The sequence below is a fragment of the Dunckerocampus dactyliophorus genome, chromosome 7 (assembly GCF_027744805.1).
Source record: "Dunckerocampus dactyliophorus isolate RoL2022-P2 chromosome 7, RoL_Ddac_1.1, whole genome shotgun sequence".
In the NCBI taxonomy this organism is placed as follows: Eukaryota; Metazoa; Chordata; class Actinopteri; order Syngnathiformes; family Syngnathidae; genus Dunckerocampus; species Dunckerocampus dactyliophorus.
This window is the reverse complement of record NC_072825.1, coordinates 11668792-11688851: the sequence shown is the minus strand read 5'-3', so window position 1 is coordinate 11688851 and position 20060 is coordinate 11668792. Positions and strand designations below refer to the sequence as shown.

Below are 20060 nucleotides of genomic sequence, written 5' to 3'. Positions count from 1 at the left end.
CTGGGCTTCTCTAATCATAGCTCGCTCCCTGTACTGTCATTCAGCACAAGTGAGAAAATGTCTTGGTGACGAGAGCAGTCAGACAACCATGCAAGTATTTAACTTCTGGCAGTAGAAAAAAAAAACTCAAGGCATCTGTAAAAGCATGTCGCTTGTCCGTGTCTCACACTGTGAAGCAACTTTATCAGCTCAAGCCGTTCCCCCACTCGGTGAACTGGAGGGCTGGCCACCTCTTAACTTAAACATTAGATCTTTGTGGTTTGAAGCACTCGGCTGCTCTTCCCCCACTGTGTATCAGAAAGGCCGGTATCACTCCACTGTTGCTGTTGTCCATCACAAAAATCACACACATTTATGGAGAACTTGCTTCTGCTGTGTTAGCTTGAATCCAAATGCACTCAAACAGACTGTTGCGCTGGACCGACCCCCGCTTCCTCTTTCAAAAAAAAAAGACATGATGGAGGAAAAGAGAAAGGAAGAGGGTGAGTGGGAGAGAGATGAAGATGGAGGAATTAAAGAAAGGGTGAAGGGGAGGGATGGATGAGAAAAGTCAAAAACCGCCACATAACAATGCCAGAGAAAAATCAGAACATTTTCCACCGAAAGATGGGCCATTTCCAAATCCTTGTGCCCTATCAGACAAATTAAAGTAAATCAAGCATGAAATGAAGCAGAAGAGCCCGGAGATAAGGCTCCTTTAAGTCGTTTACAGATTAGGACAGAGAGAGAGAGGTGCATCTGGTCTCTGGCAGTGAAGGAGGCTAGTTTCTCATTTCACAATAGCAGCCTGTGTATAGGATTACTCTCCCCTGTCACCGACATGAGGAGCAGTGAGGGAAAAGATGTCCAAAAATGTGTCTAAATATGTCCCCTTGGAAAGGTTTTGGAGCAGAAACCTGTCAGTGTTGGCCTGATGTGACATCTGATAAGCAAACATGTTGGATTTTGACCTCATGTACCATCATTGCCTCGTTAATTGTTTGCAGCCTCTTCACCTTTTCTGTTTCTCAAGTGGCTTCACTGCTGCACGGCTTAAAATTCAAATGAATTACGGATTGGCTGAGCGGCGTCATGTGATTGTATGGCTGTCAACTCCTATGTGCATGTTAAGCACACCTCAGGTTTGGGGGAGGCGCAAGGAGGAAGTAGTGCTCAAATTATAGTCACAAATATAATTTGTTTTTTGATGATAGATTGGCTTTCTGACATGGGGTGCTTAATTTGTGCATCATTCTTCAGTTCCTGTTTTATATAAACAGATTAATTGCTGTTTTATTTCAGTACTCGCAAACAATCAAAACCTAATTACAGAGCAAGTTGCTCATGGATGAGTTTTTACAGTGTACCAACAAACACAGGCAGAGAGGATCTAAAAAAACTCGCTGATGCGCTTTCTCACACACACATGCACCCACACAAGGCAAGGGTGCACTGCTCTTTGAGCCCTAGCGGGATTTTGTTTCACTCCTTTCGTGTATCTTTTCTAGGAGTGATGAGAGGTGGGGTCGGCCACGGCGCTCCGCTCCCACTGAGAGCTGGCCCCGTCACAGGGTAGCTGCTCTCCAAAGCTGCGACCTTGACCTTCCAAGCCGAAGTCTTAGGTTTAGCTCCTTTATCACACTATCTTCAGGCATTTAAAAATACTCCTGAAACTCAATGATTTAACCCGCTTTTACGCTGTTCACATCAAAACTGGATGAAAAAAAGCTTAATCCATCTTATCTGTTGGCTGTCAAACTGCTTCGGCTAAAACCTACTCACAAAAGACAACTAGGTCACCCAGGAAAAAAAGAGAATTCCCCGTTACCCAGGGGAAGTTGCATCCTAGTAATTGACTTGGGAGGAGATTCAGGAGCACTTAAAATAGTCTTTTCCTGAATTAACTGCAGAATACCACGATGCAGCGTTAACTATACTGTCAGAATAAAAGTATATCATTGTACCTGTATGGGTCCTGTAGCTTGTCACTGGGATTCTACCCTGCAGTTGACAGTTACCTTGAAATCCAATAAATGCTCTTATGGGAAATATTAGTGAAGTTTGTACTTGGGGGGGACAGAAATTGATTCCTGTTGCATTACTGCTACATACATTTCACTAAGCCACATTTCCACCAGGTAGTACAGTACAGCCCAGTATGTCACTACTGCAACTAGCACCCCAACTGTGATTACAGAGAAGTGAGATGGTTTAGGTTGTATATTTTGGGACCTTTTAAAATGGAAATGCAATTAAATGCGTACCAAACTTAACTGAACTACAGTAATCCCTCCTATACCGCTGTTAATTGTTCCAGACACAACCGTAGTAAGTATACTTCCGTGAAGTACAATTTCTTAATTAGAAATCAAATATTTTTGTAGTTAAGAGCATAGAAATCCTGGTTATGACCTTCCAAATACGTTTTTTAACATCATTAGAGCCCTCTAGACATGAAATAACACCCATATTTACACTTTACACTTTACACTCATATTACCCAATACAATAGACATAATAGTAAATAGAGTAAATAAGAGTAAATAAGCCATTTAAGACATAAATAATACTTGAGCTTGTGTGTGTTGCTATGAATGTGTTCCCTAGGTGGAGCTGAGTGACGGGTGGACAGAAAGTGACGTTGTTATAGTTGCGGTTTAATTTATTTTGAACAAGCATACAGTTCACATTGAAGTACTTCATGTAACAATTCACAATTCCACATGTCCAGTCTTCCTGTCCTGCCATCTTTTGTGTTGTACTGTAAGTGTCATTGAAGGTACATGGGTTCCTAATTCCAGTACTTGTTGTTGAGCAGACCCTTGCAATGTGGCATTGATATGAAATTACAAACGTTATTGAATGTAATCCTTCTATCTGCATGGTTATTTATATGTGGATTGTATCCTACATTTTCCTTGGTGTCATGGTAATATGATCTTTAATATTTATCCAGATCGTTGATATCTCAAGGCAGCATGATCTTCAAATAGTGCCTTGATATCATCCTGTAGAACCTTGATGATATTGGGTAGTGCTCTCTTTTCTTCCATAGGGTTTTTAACCTCCTTAGAGCAGCGTGCAAGGCAGCATTATCATCTTGTAGTACACTGATATCGTGTCGTAGTGCCTTGGTATCCTTGCGCAGTACTCTGGTTTTACATTCGAGGCAGCATCCTCTTCATTCGACAGCTAGACTGGCCCTGTTTTTTATTTTGAACCCGGATTTCCAGGGCCTGTATCATTTTGCTTTGTGTTTGGCATTGTTGCTAGAGGCATTGTTGTTTAGCTGTTAGCCAGTTAAGCTTGTCTAGCTAGCAGCTGTCAGCACTTGTAACTTCTTCATTTCAAGGAATCGGTACCTTTCGCCTGTCCAAGTTAAAGTTGAGGGTGTCAGCAAGCTGTTCTGATCTTGTGTTTGTGAAGTGCAGTTTGGAAAGCACCAAAATAGTTCAATACTCCAGTATCGGCAGCAGAGCTCTTGCCATGTACATCCTTTCCAGTCCACAACAACAACAAAAAAGTTCAAAGTTGAGGTTTACCTTGGCTTGGGTTAGTGCAGCAACGGTAGCCTGTGTTTTTATTAGGGATTACTGTGCCTGTTGTGAGATAATTCAAACCTTCAATAAAGGTCTATTGTTCAGGTGACCTGGAAGTCTGGCGTTTGTTTGTCTCACCGAAAATTACAGTAACATGATCAACACCTAGTGACCAGTGTAGGATACTACATTCACAGCTAATAATGGGCCAGTTTCAACCACAAAACAGCATGATTTATCAATGAATATATATTTTTTAAAACCTGTGATAGTGGTGAAGGGGTTAGCGATGCCTGTATGCCACTTGTAGAAATGAGGCTTATGTTAGAGTATCTGTTTTTTTTTCTAAGAAATTGTTACCTCTAACTTCAAAGTGCAACTTCTTTATCCATGCTGTTTTCACTCACCTTCTTTGTGAAAATAGTCAACAGAGAAGATGGCAACTTCCTTATACCCCTGAAAATGCATCTCACATGAGCATACCATCAATTTCTCATTCACCCTGACAGCCACAAGTGGAGTAATGCCCTTCTGATGGGTTGGAAATTTTGCAAAAAACATTTAAAATAATCAGATTGCAGCTGGAGTGGTGTGTGTCCTCTAGATGATTTTGGTGATATGACAGATATCTTTGTGTGAGGACAATTATTCTTTGAGTTTTGCTGTCTCTCTTTACATGCAATCAATTGAAATTGCAGTGCTTCCCAAAAGATGGATGCCTCGCAGTTGTTGTCAGCAGGCCAGCTGCTTGCTTTGCCAGGCTTTTGATGGAAGGAAAGACTTGACAGCTGGTATATTTCATTTGTTCAATGACACCAAACAGTGCACGTACTGATAGTGCACTGCAGAACCAAATTCTTGCATGTGAGTGACTTTGTATGTAGCTATGCAATTTCTTATGTATTTAGAGATGGCAGCTCCTCATTAATATTATAACTCCTCTTTTATGGCATTGGTTGGATTGCTCCAACCCTGCAATAGTTGTTTTGCTCTCTAGTTAGTCTCTAGTTTAGGTTTTAAAGGAGGACTAAAACTAAACTAAACCATTGTATTTGACATTTGGCCATCCACATAACCCCCAGAAAGGTTTATGTGGATTTTCTTAGCTAAAATGCCCTAATCCCGTTGGCCCGTTTAACACTCTCCCTAAACTGCCCATTGCCTGAAAACAAGTCTGATCCTAAAATCCACGGCCTCTTTCTCTTTTACACATGAGAGCAGATTACTGTTACTTCCTGGAAACATGCTCAGCACCTTTTTCCTACTCTTTAAAGGTACTTGGGCCAGCACCCTTTAGGCAGTTAGGGATGATAGAGGTGGGTAGTGAGGAGGAAGAGGACAAGGAAGATGAGATGCACTGTGCAGTGGCTGGGGAGGGGTATCTTCAGTGTTTTAAAACAAGTGCCTGAGATAATAGTGTGAGCTGTGGGTTATAAATGTTGCATTTTGCTCACTGAGACCTGATAATAGCAGTTTGGGTTGGGGGAAGGAGAAAGTTCATCGCTCTCTTATCAAAGCTCTGTGACATTTCTCCTTCAGCTGTAACATTTCATATCACATATTTGCTGTGAAGATGTGGCACCTCTTGTTGAACCGATACAGAGCATTCCATTTCACTCCATATGCCTCTCATGGTCTATTAATTTATAGACAATTTGCTGGCTCTATAACACTTCCTATCAGGTGAGATGAGTGGGATGCAAGAGAACATCTCACAATTGCCCCACACAGGTTATTGAACTTTGAGCAGCAGCCATTTATTAGCTTTAATTCAAAGCTTGATATCGAGTGGGATTATCTTTCGCATACTGTATAGCAGATTTTTCAATTCCTACCCGCAGTACACTGGAAAAAATCAACTTGTAGGCTTTACTTTGAAAAACAATTTGCACTTATAGCTTTTAAATGAATGTTACTGCTTTAATATCAAGCACACCTCACTCACTTATTTTCAAATAAAACATACTTTTAACACTACACTTAACCGTTGCAATGTTAAATCAATCTTTTAAACATTTGCTGGGTTTGTTGCTCTACTTTTTGGGCTTTTTTTGCCAGTAACGCAAACGTGTCAACACACGCTCCATATGATGTCTCCACCAAAGCTTTTTATATGAATGTCACCATGTTCTGATATTACGCATGGTTGCTCATTTAATAATCTTGGTGAAATTAAGGTTGTTTTACCCCCTTTCTAACCAAACGATAGGCTACCTACACAAGCAAATAACCATGATGCGAGCGTTGCATTGTTTTTGGTGAAAGCAAGCATGCTGCATGGTCACAATGATAAGGTAATTAATAATAGCCATAAACCATAATAATGTAAAGTAATCCATATTTCCAGGGAAAAAAATAGGGAATTAATTACTTTAAAAAAGAAAAAAAAGTTAAACTAAATGATGCGCCAGCATAGTTGACATCAAAAGTGTGGACTCACTTTGGCTTTTATAGTGTGGATGGGACAAAGCTGGTTCAGGACTTTGCAGTATGTAAGATTTGTCTCACAAAAATTTGACACATGGGCGGCACGACGAACATGCACGGCCACCTCTGTTTTGTAATTGATTTGTTAAGGATTTTTAATAAGAATTATTGTTCCTGTTGTAGGCGCTCAAATCTGGTCCTTGTGTGCCTCACCGAATATTTTATAATTCCGTAATATTACTGACACCTAGTGACTAGTGTAGAATACTACATATCATTCACAGCGTCCTGGAATGCGTCTTGTGAATGCCCTATATGTATTTTAGCTCATTTAGCCATTTTTACGCTTGAAAACGCTTAATTTTGGCAAAAATATGCAACATTAGCTTTAATATGCAATTCTTTGGACCAATTATAGGCTGTTTTCAAACACGAAACAACATGATTTATGAATTAATATATTTTTCAAAAAACGTGAGAGTGAAATTATGAAATTTTAAGCGTGAAGTGGCAAGGCATGACTCTATATATACATATATAAACCTTTGCTTTTCACTGTGTTTGTGGTTAGTCTATACTGTGACAAACAGTTTTCCCTCGAAGAAGTCCAGGTTCTGCATCAGCAATTTGATTGAGCAATTTTTCATTTCAATTTATGACAAGACATCTCTCTAGGCTAATAATTTAAAAATCACTGCTACATAAAAAATACTAATGTCATTTTGGATTACAAGCAAATAAAGTCAAATAATAGAACAGAAAACCATCCATGAACAGGCAGTTTTTTTAGACAGATAACAAGATGGTGGATAAACTGGGAGTCCATATCTTTCAAGGACACAATTTATGAATAGTCTATGCCAATTTATTCTTCAAACATACCAGACTGGCACTCTGCCACCAAGAAACTTATTTGTATTCAGTCATATGGCACTGAAGAGAGAGAAGAGGCATCCTATTCTTTTCTACAACAACAGAAAATGGACACAACTGCACCCAAAAACAAACAGATGCCAGCATGGAGCATCTTGGGTGCTATCTGAGGAGGATCTCGCCACACAAAGGGACATTCATTGGTCTGCCAAGTATCTGTGGAGTGCAGGAACAGACCCTAGAGTCTAGCGACAGATGATGATCTTATCGAGGGAGGGCCGGTGGGGTGTGGATGTGGGGGGTGGGTGAGGGGTAGGTGGTGTTGGGAGGCGTAGAGGGTGAAGGTGGTAGGGAGGTGTTGGTTGGGATGCAGAGGAGGGAGTACAGCCTTGTTATTATATTTTCGTTGGCCACGTGTTCGGCTTTTGAAAATTAGGTTACCAAAAGTGTTGCAAACACAAGGTTAGTAAAGTCTCCTAGCAGTCCGTTACCTTATAATAATAATGCATTTACATTATATAGGTACTCAAAGACAGCACAATTAAATAAAATGAAAGAAGACTTTAAGAAATTATATTCAACTGCAAAACCTGTAAACGTGAACATGGAAAATGCAGACAGTCTGTGAAGTCAACTCATTATTCATCCATTTTTTTTGCGGGGTCCATGAGTACCTGCAACATCTGTGACTAGCCATCTGTGCACTGAGGTCCTCAGGCAACATTTGTTGTGTGATGCACACAACTGGAACCCAAACACGGTGGACCACAAACCACACACATTGCCCCTTACCCCCCCCCAACCGTCATCGCTTGCATCTACACTGTTCACTACCTGCTCCAAGCCACCCCAACAAAAAAAGGACAGAAAAGGGCAAAGGAAAGAAAAAGAAGAAAAAGAATGGCCGGGTAGGGGTTGGTTGAGCTGCGTGTCAAGCGGTGCTAAACAGCAACTTGCATCCAAGTGGTTAAAGGCCGCGGGTCTTATCTGAGGACAAACAGAATGCATCAAACAGTGGCTGTTGCTCTCAGTGATGACGACCAGCTGTGCACCAGTGTTTAATTATTTGTCCATAATGAGCTGCAGCAGCATGGACAGGGAGAGAGAAAGGATGAGCTATACATGTATTCCTCTAAATAGCTATGCATACATACCTATTAATGTATACCAACAAGGTATTCTGATGTAGTGATTATTTTCATGCATGCAGGAAGCACAAAAGGGTCACTTTCAATTGGATCACATCAGATCACAAACTTAATGAGCAGTTCTAATATGTATTTTATGTTTCATACAGACTAACGTTTACATTGCACATAAATCAATGTTCCTTATAGTCTGTCTGACTTCTTGTTGCCAGCTCTACATCCAGGGCCACACAGCACTGCACTTTGCCATTCAAACAACAGAGTGGGGGCGACTGGCGTACTGCATGTCATTATTTTGTTGGCCTATGGCTTATGGAGTATTCTGTGGCTACTATTACATTTCATTTGTGACGTTTTAGAATTAACCATGGATGTTTGTTCGAATTGAATTATCTCAGGTTGGGGGTAAGCAAGCCAATTCTGTCCATTAATACAGTATCTATGTACTGTGAACTGTATTTTGCTGTACAACACACAAATATGTACCCCAACAGAGGGTCATCATCCTTAGTCAACTATGCAACAGCCTGCCTTGTAGTTCAACATGACAATTTGATTAAACACTATCCCTAAAATGTATGCTCAATCTACAAGATAAGATAGCGATGGGTGTCAGGGAGGTGAGTACGGGTAGTACTAACAGTGCTGTCCGGTTTCACTGTTAATTAACGAGAGTGCTGTACAGCACTAACAAGGCCCCTGCCTTACTGGAATTACAAAAATAGTCCTGCCACTAGCCAGCAAGCTGCCTGCAATGTCTCAGAGAGTTTATCTTAACAGAAGACACCTTTCAACTCATGTTAGTGAATGATGTGCCTGAGGAACACCATCAGATGGATGCTCCCATCCTTTGCTTATTTTTTCCATTTTGAATGCGCTTAGCTTCAACCTTTACATTTTGAACCGCAAGGAGGCAATCATATGATGCCAATGTATGTTTAAGGAGAAAAACAATCAATGTCACTGTAATTTGAAGGGGAACCTCTGGGTTAAATAGAGCAGTGTGGTTAACTGCCTTCGGTTGTTGTGTGTTTTCAGGAGACCTGGATGCATTCCTTAAAGATGGCGAGCGTCGGATCCATAGCCGTCTGCAGCTGCCTGTGGGAACAACATGGGGACCTTTCGAAGGCAAGATTGAGATGGGTAACGAGAATAGCACACTGGTATGTCCCTATCCTAACACATCACATTTGAATCAGCGGTTTGCTTTAAACATTGATTTAAACATGGGTAATAGTGGCATGACATTCATTTTAGGAGATTACAAAATTTTATCGATTTTTTTTAAAGGACAAAGTTGAACAGATATCATTGGAAAAATAATTTTACTTCTTAAACTGTAAGACAGTATTGTTTACAATTGTGGTTTATGATGGCAATAAAAACAAGAATATCAGGCAATGTATTACTGAAAATGCCAAAGCAATTGTAAAACTAAAAGCTAAACCAATGTAATTTTTTGTGAGGGAATCCTGTATATTTGTGTTCTACTAATTTTGCACATATGAGAATGAGGCAGGTTAAAATATGAATTTTTCATCGGCACGTAAAAGTATTTTATAGTATAGTAGCCACCTATTCCAAAAGTTGAATCTAAATCCTGACGCTTTATAGATATAAACTGCTAGTCAGAGAGGTATTAATTTAACAATATACTTTTTATTGTTATGGTTGTAGAAATGTGGTGGCACAGTGGGTGTAGAATAGCACTGCATTTACTCTTGTGTTGCTAAATCATGCCTATCCAAAATATTAGCAACACTTTTCAGTATGATACGGTACACTTCTATACCACTGTACATTACGACCATATTAATAAACTAATGGTTTATTTAATAATTCTCCAAAAGTGTCAAGAATAGTCCTTGGAAACTAGGAGTACTCAAAAGTTGAAGTAATATCACATCATTCGTTCAAACTTTCCCTGCAATATCCACGCCAACATAATTACAAGATTGTCCTACATGTGCAAAACACAACAAACTTGATTCCCTCCTTTATAGTGTATTTCAACAATTAAACATGCATATTTTATGAGAAAACATACAAACTGAGCAGAGCTTCAGATGAGTTTTTGATGCTATGCAGTACTGGGCAGCTTTCTATATTCAGCTTCAAAGATCGAGCAAAGCTGAGTGTTGACCCGCTGCTCTGGTGGGGGGATGATTCCTCCATGGGTTTGATACTCTGTTCTGAATTTAGATTAATTAACAAGTTCCCATTAAAACTGTAACCAGTCTCACATTCCCTTTGCAAAGACACATAAGGCAAGTCCTTGTGGATTTGGGACTCACCACCTCCCACCCGCTCAATCCCCTAGTTTCCGACAGCTCAACTTTATTAAACCATTTATGGGGAAGTTTGAACTGAGCTGTCCTCATCATTTTGAAGTATTCAATGGCTTTAAATAGCCAGAGCCGCTCGCAGTCGACCCTCGCCGCATCGCGGTTCAAATTTTGCTGCTTCACTCTATAACGTTTTTTAAAAAATATAGTAATTAATAAATCATGCTCTTGTGGCTGAATATAGCCAATTATTAGTAAAAAAAAATATGCATGTTGATGCACATTTCACATATATTTTGTCTAAATCAAGCATTTTCAAGCATAAAAATGGCTTATTGAAGTAAAATACAAATATAAGGCATTCAGGAGATGCATTCAAAGATGCTGTGAATGATATGCAGTATTCTACACGAGTCACTAGGGGTTAGTAATGTTACTGTAATGTTCCATGAGACACACACACACCAAACTTGATCCTCGGAACAACAGGCTTTTATTGCAGGTTCGAATTATCTCACAACAATCCCGAATAAAAACGCGGGCTGCTGTTGGATCCATAATCCAAGCCAAGCTAAATCTCAACTCTGAACCCCTACCATCACTTCCTGTCTTCCTGCCGCTCCCCTAGGGAAAACATTTTATATCAACACACACGAGCAGGAGTCTTATTTGCTGTATGTCTGAAATTGCTAATCTAGTCTTATTATGTCTAGTATATTGGGTAATACAAGTGTAAAGGTGACCATAGGGGTATTATTTCCTGTCTAGAGGGCTCTAATAATGTAAAAAAAAAAACACATTTAGAAGGTTGTAAACAGGTTTTCTCTGCTCTCACTATGAAAATATAGGAATCCTACTTTACGGAAATTCACTCATCACGATCGGTCACGAACCAATTAAACAAGGGATTCCGGTGTATAAACTGCTACTTTTTTTGTAAACTTTGAACCCTAAAGTCTAATCTTGTGAAATCTGCATTACTTCAGAACCACTACTAATTGTTCAAATAGTGTGCTTCTCGCGAGTCAATGAGGAAACGATAGCTATTTCTTTGGCAGAGCAGAAGCCAATCAGGAGCTATTAGTGTACTCACAACAAGCTTGTCAACCCATTGAAAGTAAGTGGAGGTCAGTATATGTACCAATATAACAACATTACAGTCTGACTCACAGTGTCATCTTTCAAAGAACACTTTACTAACAGCACTAAATTCATCACACCGCAACTTAATACTCAAAAGGTGTATATACAAATATACAAACATGTCCAAATATCAGTTTAAAATGGAAAAAAAATAATTCCAATAAGGCATTGTGTCATGAGCAACGCATTAATTGTGGAGCTGCCATGACGTCAGCTTCCCTCTTTTTGGTTTGGGCTCCGGGTCAGCTGGCTCCCGCTGGTGAACAGCATCGCAGGGCCATTTTCTGTGCTCCTCCAATGAACTGGTTTTCCCATTATCGGAACACTTTAAAATGTTGGGGTTTTTTCATACAAAACACCTTGAATTGACTTCCATTATAACACATTCCAAGGACAATTAATTCCTTTAAAGGTATCCAAAACCGACCCTCAGCAGTGCTGAACACATATGGGCAAACTATGTTTGTAAGTAAGTCTTAAGCTATGTAAGTGATTGTAGTGGTTTCTGAAGCGCTAGTGATACTCTGCGCTGTCTAGTAATATATGGGTCATTACAGTAATCAGAGACTATGTCGCAGCAGCTCCAGGAAGATGAGGCTTTGATAGAAAGCAGAGTGGGTGGGGTTCTGTGTGTAGAGCAGCTCAAGCCCGTGTGATGGAGAGGGTCGGAGAAGCAAGGCTTCTACAACAAAGTTCTGCAGTAAAGTGATATTTCAATATTTTATGGGTGTTTTTCCATGTTGTTTGTCACTTTTTTGCTGTGTATTTGGGAAGTAAACAATGTGGGACATTCACAAACGCTTGACATTCAAGGTTTTAAGGGTGTCTTATTTAGTAAAGACGTGTAAAATTAAATTCTGCTCTTTGTGGTGGTCTGTCATGATAACATTTGTAGCATGTAGTAATGCAAAGCAACCTCTAGATGTTTAAACCTCCTGAAAACAGGGACACATGCACATACAGCAGACTGTATAAAACGTTTATATTCAAGGCGAACTGTTATTATTGTAGGTGTTTAATTGTATGTATATATACATAGCCGGGGCAACCTGCGGAATATTTTAAACCAATGTGGTCCGCAAGTCAAAATGTTTTCCCACATCACAACAATTTTTTTCATGTGTACAAACTTTTTAAAAAAAAATAAAAAAACTGACCAAAATGCGTCAGTTAATTGTTGATACCTGCTCCTGGCAAGAGTGATGTGTTCTTAACTAAGTGCCCTCTAAGGAATTCATCACTACCTAGCAGATCCTCATTCTAGTCTATCATTTTGTGAGCAAGTGCTGGTCATCCACTTTAATTGGCTACAGAGGGTTACAGAATATGCCAAACCTTCCTTGCAATTAAAAGCAAAGGGAGAAGCTGCTGTGTCTTGCCTTTAAGGATCTCTGGTGTGTCTATTCTCATGGGGCTCTTTCAGTGCTTTGCTTCTTGCCCTCCTCTTTGCCTAGGCTCCATCTCTCATATGGATACAGGCTGTTAGCAGCTTCTCAGTATGTCTCATTAAAGGCTAGGTCAGCACAACTTGCATTTTTCTCTCAGTGAGAAAGCTTTTATCTATTTTTTTTTACAACTATCTATCAATTCTTGTATTTTGAGAGCCACATTTTAACCAAGTTCAGATCAAAATGATACAGTGTGGATTGGTAAATGCTTACAGTATGGGGTGTTTGGGCAAAATGGTAATAGCTGCACCAGATGCATGAAACCTAGATTATACATTATACCAGCATTTCACACTGTAACCCACCAAGCAATTGTACACAGGACAACAATGGAGGCAATTTAGCATTTTATTATTTCTACCGTGAATTCCACCGTAAACCGGTGTATAAGTCGCACCCATTAAATTTATAGGGAAAAATAGATTTAAGCCGCACATGTCCACGTCATAAAATGGCATATTGTGGCACGCACGAGTCTGCGAGGAACAGGCAGCTTTTTATTTGACAGGAACCAAGCATGAGCTATGAAAAAACTCAACAACGAGCTTGTCAAACCATTGGAAATTACAGGAGATCATTACTCAATATGACAGTCTAAGTCACTGCGTCATCTTACAAAGAATACTAAACTCATCACACAGCAACGTAACACTCAAAAGGTATACCTAATAAATATACTGTACAAGCATGTACCAATGACAGTTTAAAATGAAAAAAAAAACTTTTTTTGAAGTTTTCCCATATCGCATTTCATCTGAGCAAAGCATTTAATTGGAGGACAAGCGACATAGAACGGATGGATAGCAGCAGGCACCAATGAATATGTTGCTCAGACGCAATGCATTACGGGAAAACTTTAAACGTTTTTTTTTTTTCTATTTTAAACTCGTATTGGTATGTTTGTATATTTGTCAGGTATACCTTTTGAGTGTTAAGTTGCTGTGTGATGAGTTTAGCGTTCTTTGTAAGATTATACCGTGTGTCAGCCTGTTATATTAATATGCTATATATATATGTTATGTTATATATAAGGACCGCCTGCAATTTCCAATGCGTTGACAAGATTGAGTGCACTGAAAAGCTTGTGATTGGCTCTTGCCAAAGAAAGAGCTACCTTTTCCTCACTGACTCGCGAGCATCACAGTATTTAAACAATTAGTAGTTAAATTAGTAGTTCTGAAGTAAAGGAGATGTCACAAGGTTAGAACTTATAAATTAGCTGTAGGGTTCAAAGTTTAAGAAAAAAGTAGCGGCGTATACACCGGAAATTACAGTACTTTCCCAGTAGACCCAGTAGAAGGAGCTGAGTTGAAAAAAGCTCGTGTTTGGCAGTAAGCAATATGCTTTGTATGGATTTTTAGGGGTTCAAGTCTGTGCCATTGTAAGTTTTTTCTTGTTTTTTTAAATTTATTATTTCAGTATTTAATGAATCTAGCCAATGTGCCTGTGCTTTCCAAATGCTGGAGCTTCTTGGGTAGCATCATTTCAGAGAACCTTGTGCAATTCATCAAACAATGACAAGTGTACAAGAGCAAACCATGATGTGACTGTGAGGATTTAGAGGCACAAGAAAAAAATGGGGGTATTCTAAAGCTGGCTCATTGTGATGCATGTCAGGGTGGTCCAGAGCGGGGTCATAAGGCAGTCTAAAGCGTTTGAGGTAGAAATAAAAGCTCATTGCTTCGCTGGTCCCAGCTTTACCCAGGAGCCACTCTCAGTCATTCTTATGAGGTGTGACCTCCACAGACTATTAAATCTCCTTTTACCCTCTTAGATGTTTGATTTCGCAGTAGTGAATGAATTACCTGGAAACGGTTGGCTAAAACGCAGGAGTGACACCTCTCTCATGTTCAAAACTCATGACCCACTGGGGAGATATCTCTACGCCCTCTCTGAAATTGAGACACTTTTTTGAAATTCAAATATCTCTGTCTAGTATATACAGTGCATAGGTCTGGCACAGTCCTTAAATAATGAAGTTGCTGTAGTTAAGCAGCGATGCCAACAACTGCACAAACAAATTGCTATTAAAGCACGTTTAGGTTTGACTGGTGTCTCGTTGAAGTGCTACACAACTTTGTGGAGAGGAGTGAAAATGAGTGGGGGTGAGTGATCTGGAGGAAGCAAATGGGTGCGTGAGCTAGAGCTAGCCTGTCGCTACATGTGCTGTGGGGTGGAAGCCAATATGTGCTGGTTGCAGGTGGATGACAGGCCTCAGTAGCTGACCAGAGTGATGGATGATGCTGAGAAAGAACACGGTAGAGTGGCGAATGCATTTGTGCAGACAGGCCTGAAAAGAGAGGTATAAAGCTTGGAAATGTGAGAATGAAACAGCCGTGTGGTGAAGAGAGGGAGATATAAATCAAGAAAAAAAAACACAAGGGAAAAACGCATAACAGGAAATCTGGTCATCTGCAGGACAAAGATAGGGTCACATCTCTAGTGTTTATCAAAGAGGAAAGCAGATTTCACAGCTGATGGGTAGTCTGTCGCAGGTCTGCAGAGCACAGAGGCTCAGCTTGGTATTATATTCCCTGCTTTTACAGACCTGTTAGCTCAACCACATTGCCCTGTGTTACAAAGGATATTTTGGGATATTATAAATGTCTTTCAAAGATGCAAAAAATCTGATGAAATCCAACGCAAGTGCTGCACCAAAAATGCTGTCTTTACAAAGTTATTAATTTTTAGTTTGAATTGCCAGTGTCAGAAACATATGAATACGATATTTCATTATTGTGGTTGTAGTTTGAACTGGTGTAGAACTGCATTGCAGTATATTGATATGTGTTGCTGATTTGCAGGGGGTATGCTGGAGCCTATCCCAGCTGACTTTGGGTGAGATTCTATACCCTTTAAAAATGATCACCAAAATTATCCATTTATTAAAAATGTATTAAAATATTAATACATTTATTACATCTCTGTGTTTAGTTTGCATGCTCTCCGGGTACTCCAGTTTCCTCCCATATTCCAAAAATATGTATGTTAGGTTAATTGGAGACTGTAACTTGCCCATAGGTATGAATATGGGTGTGAATGGTTGTTTGTCTATACAGGTATGTGCCCTGCCATTGGCCAGGGTGTACCCTGCCTCTCACCCAAAGTCAACTGGGTCTTCCCCAGCACGCAGCAGTCCAGCCCCTCTAAAACCGCCGGTGACGGTGGACCTCCCAACACTGCTCCAGGCTGCCAAGATCCACCGGCAGACCCGAGCAAAAGCCGCTTGATCGATCACTTTCAACCTGAAAGCTGCATCTCATGCACCTCACCATGCATTTTCCATGATGGGTAGTGAAGTGCGGATCGATACTGAAACATCGATACCTCCAATACCAGATCTTTAGGCTCTAAAAGCAATTCTCAAATCAAAATATCGATAGTTTGATACTTAAGTCATTTGGGATATGTATCTCATTAACAGGAACACAGTGCAAAGTAACTGAATTATTGAGACCTTGTCTAAATATTATGCAGATTTGAAATAAATGAATAAATTACCTGACACATTGGGTGTATTTGCAAAAGGTATATTTATCGGATTGGTAAAGTTGATACCGGTCTGAATTTTACTCAGTATCGAAACGGAAAAGAAATCAGTGGTATCGCACATGCATGACTAATGATGAGGGCGTGCGCACATAGCACAAAATGACTGCTCCGAAAAACACGAGATGTCGCGAGACCAGAACGTGACCACAAATTAGCCACATCACTGCATAAACCGCAGGGTTCAAAGCACGAGAAAAAGTAGCGGCTTATGCACCGTAAATTACGATAATTGGATTTACATTACTTGTTATGGGAAAAATTGTTTGGGTTTTTATACATTTATTTTTCGTCTGACCTTTTGGAACGAGTTAGTAACGAAAACAGAGGTACCACTGCAATTCAAACTCAGAGATAGATATTTCCACTTAATTGTTGGAATGAAACCAAAGTTGTTTCTCTTGTATTGATTCATGGTATTAACAGGAGAACTCAAAGCAAGCAAATATTTGAAACCATAACTAAAACTAACAAACCAAGATTTGGCATTCCTGCAGCTGCTCCCCCATCCCTGTTCCTACTCCTTTCCTCTTGGTCTGACTGATCGAGCTGCCAGAACACCATCTCATCCCTCACTTCTCTCTCTGATCAATCAGACCATTAGACTGCAATTACAGCCGCGGCTGCGGCGCAGGTGAGCAACGAGCACATTCACAGGGCTGCCGACAACGCCTCTGCACGGCTCCTCACACTCTCCAAATTAGCCCAAATTAATAGTGACACTCAGACATAAATGGCTGCAATCGAGGAGCTAAATGAACAGTCTGGGTCGAAGCTATTGAGTAGCAGGTGTCTTTAAAAGTGACAATTACCTGACTGGACAGGACTGGGAGAAGAAGGTGGCCTACGATTTGCCTGAAGTAAGAAGCCTGGCCCTTGTTAGCCTGGTTTCTGTTGTACGTGTTAATAATTGATTTGGGGGCAAGCTATTAATGAGAGGCAGATTTCCAGCTCTGTTGTAAATGTGTTGATGAAGGCGTTGCTGCCTCTTGTACAGTGCCTTACCAACGGTAATTACAAGAGCTTAGTCAAGGTGACTGTAATGAGTCTATAGAATACTAGTCCTGATGTGTTTTGAGGGTATTTTAGAGTAAATTGCTCAGTAATTAAATGCATAAGACAAGGTTAATTGTTAAGATCTTGGCAGCTTTATATCTTATCTTCTATTTTCAAATTTGTGTGTGTGTAATAATACAGTATACAGTAATTTGACTCTTATACCAATACTGTCCACATTTTGAATATCTTTGTAAACAAGTACATTTTAAAAAGGAGAGGTCATTGTCATTCACAAGTTTATACACCAAGACATTAAGAAGAAAACATTTTATTGGTGCATCCCCATTTTCGAGGAGAGGGGGAGTTATATGACATGTGATGTATGTGAAGGCAGGCATGCATCAGCGAGTGTGTGTGCGGGCTGTGTGTTGTGAACAGAGAGCTTTAGCTTGTCGACTACAAAAGAGCAAAAATGTCAAGATACTGTCCTAATTTTCACCTGGGATAGAGAGAGATGTGGGGTCTGTCAGCCATTGGAGTGTGGTTATTGTGCAATTCACTACAAGGGTGGGAATATGGGCCCGTGTAACCAAAAAATGCTCCAGAAATTATTCAGCCCATCACTCATGCCATTTATCGCACACCTTTTTTGCCCACCCTCTCCATCCAATATGTTTATTGTTGCTACCCCTAAACTTTAACAAGTGGCGGCGGATTTTTCTTTTTCAGAAATTATATTTTTCTTCTTGTCATTGCTTCATTAATCAAGAGGAGGCATTCTGAAAAATGTTTTGTTTTGGTGGCTGCAATCTATTTTGTGTGCATGTGTGTGTTGTAGTTAATCTGCGCCCGTGGCAGGTTTCCCCTCCGAAACGCAGCGCTAAGCAGCGGTATCGCAGGTCTATTGTTGTAGCCTCTGTCATAGCAAGGAGAGCCTGATGCAGGCCTGGGCTCGCCTGATAAGGAAAAGAGGATTCAACATGGCTGGAAAGGAGAATCAGTGGGACTTGAGAGTCGAGTATGGATGGGGCAGATGCTCTCTCTCTTTCTCTCTCTCACACACACACACACACACACGCGCGCACACACACACACACACAGATGCATACAAACATAGTGAGTGGTACACATACCTTCTACACACACATGAGCCGAGACACAAATCATCACCACCATCACACTGGCACATGCTCAGGCAATTATTTACAGTAACATCCAATTACATATGCAAGAAAGCACCGCAGGATACGACCGGGATAAGTGTAAAATGACACAAACACATATATGCAGCCGCAAACATACACTTGTATTCACATGAACAAACTATTACGCTGAAACAGTGGAACAAGTGGAAGTACAAACTACTCTGATTTAAGTTGGTGTTTAAAAGTGGTAATATTTTTCCACGCAACATTCCATCTGGTTTACCAGCATCAGACATTATCAGGACTAACAGGATTTAAATTTCTGTGGTGCACAAACACAAACATTTTTGGCACCAGGAATGTGGTTTCATCTAATGAAATAATCGGCCCAAACTTCGGCATAGAACCAACGTTGTTGCATGCATCAATTATTTCTTGGGCTTCAACCAACATCCAGGACTGAGGGCTCTTCAAATGGATACAATGGTAATTATTTGGCATGCTTTTCCATCACCCCTTGCTCACCACCATTCATATATGTACCAGTGGTATAACTGGTATAATATAAATAAAATATGATAAATAATATAATATAAATACAACTTGACGTGATCATTTAAAATGACCTGTAAGTACATCACATAAATCTATCACTGCATCTGACCAGAGCTGTTGTATGCCATCGGGAAGTATGATCATATATTTTATCATCACTATTATAGTTTCTGAGCCAGTTACTGTGTGCCTGACCGCAACTCATTGCTACCCACAGCTCTGTGTATTAGCTGTGAAGCACTCAGTCAGCTAGTCAGTGATGTTATGACCATGGCTGAGCTCCACCGTTTGAGCGATAATGCATGGTTGACCTGATCTACAAGTGAACCTGACATTTTGCTGTCCTTCCATCACAACACAACTACCTAAACTGATATGGCGGTTACTGATAAGAACAGCTCGACACACTGATTCGTTTTGAACTCAATGTAATGATACAGAAACAAACAAGTCGCCAACATAACATCCTGTATATTCAAATGCATGTGTCGTTGACTGAAGCTCAAATAGTGAGTAGACCGTATACACCAAATGTGATGTTATTGTATTGTAATTATTAGCACAACTAACTGAAATGATAGAGAAATTAGAAATTATAGAGAAAGAAAGAGAGAGAGAGAGTCAATTCACTGGCAAATATTTGTAATTCAGACATTTTATTAAGCGAGAGCATTATGCAATTGCGCATTATAATTATTAATCAAATATAAGCTGTACACCAGGGCACCCAAACCATACCGATACATGGGCTGGGCCGAACTGACGGACGGAATAGAAAATATCTACAATTGTCCCTTGTGTATCGTAGGCAGAGCATAGAAAACATTTTAATGATTTTCTAAATATATATTCTTTTACATTATTAGAACCATGAAGACATAAAATAACACTCCTGTATTCTTTGTTTATACTACATTGCGCAGGCTACGGGATCACTGCAGGGACATGAGAGACGGCCGCCGTTAGCATA

General features: G+C 40.0%; 1 protein-coding gene across 1 annotated transcript in view; it reads left to right on the top strand.

The window, feature by feature from the left end:
• Positions 1–20060, top strand: part of zfpm2a (zinc finger protein, FOG family member 2a) — a 144617-nt gene that overhangs the window by 54866 nt on the left and 69691 nt on the right. The window contains exon 4 of the mRNA XM_054783273.1: positions 9005–9129. Coding sequence (XP_054639248.1) covers positions 9005–9129 — 125 coding nt within the window. The remainder of the gene's footprint in view (positions 1–9004; positions 9130–20060) is intronic.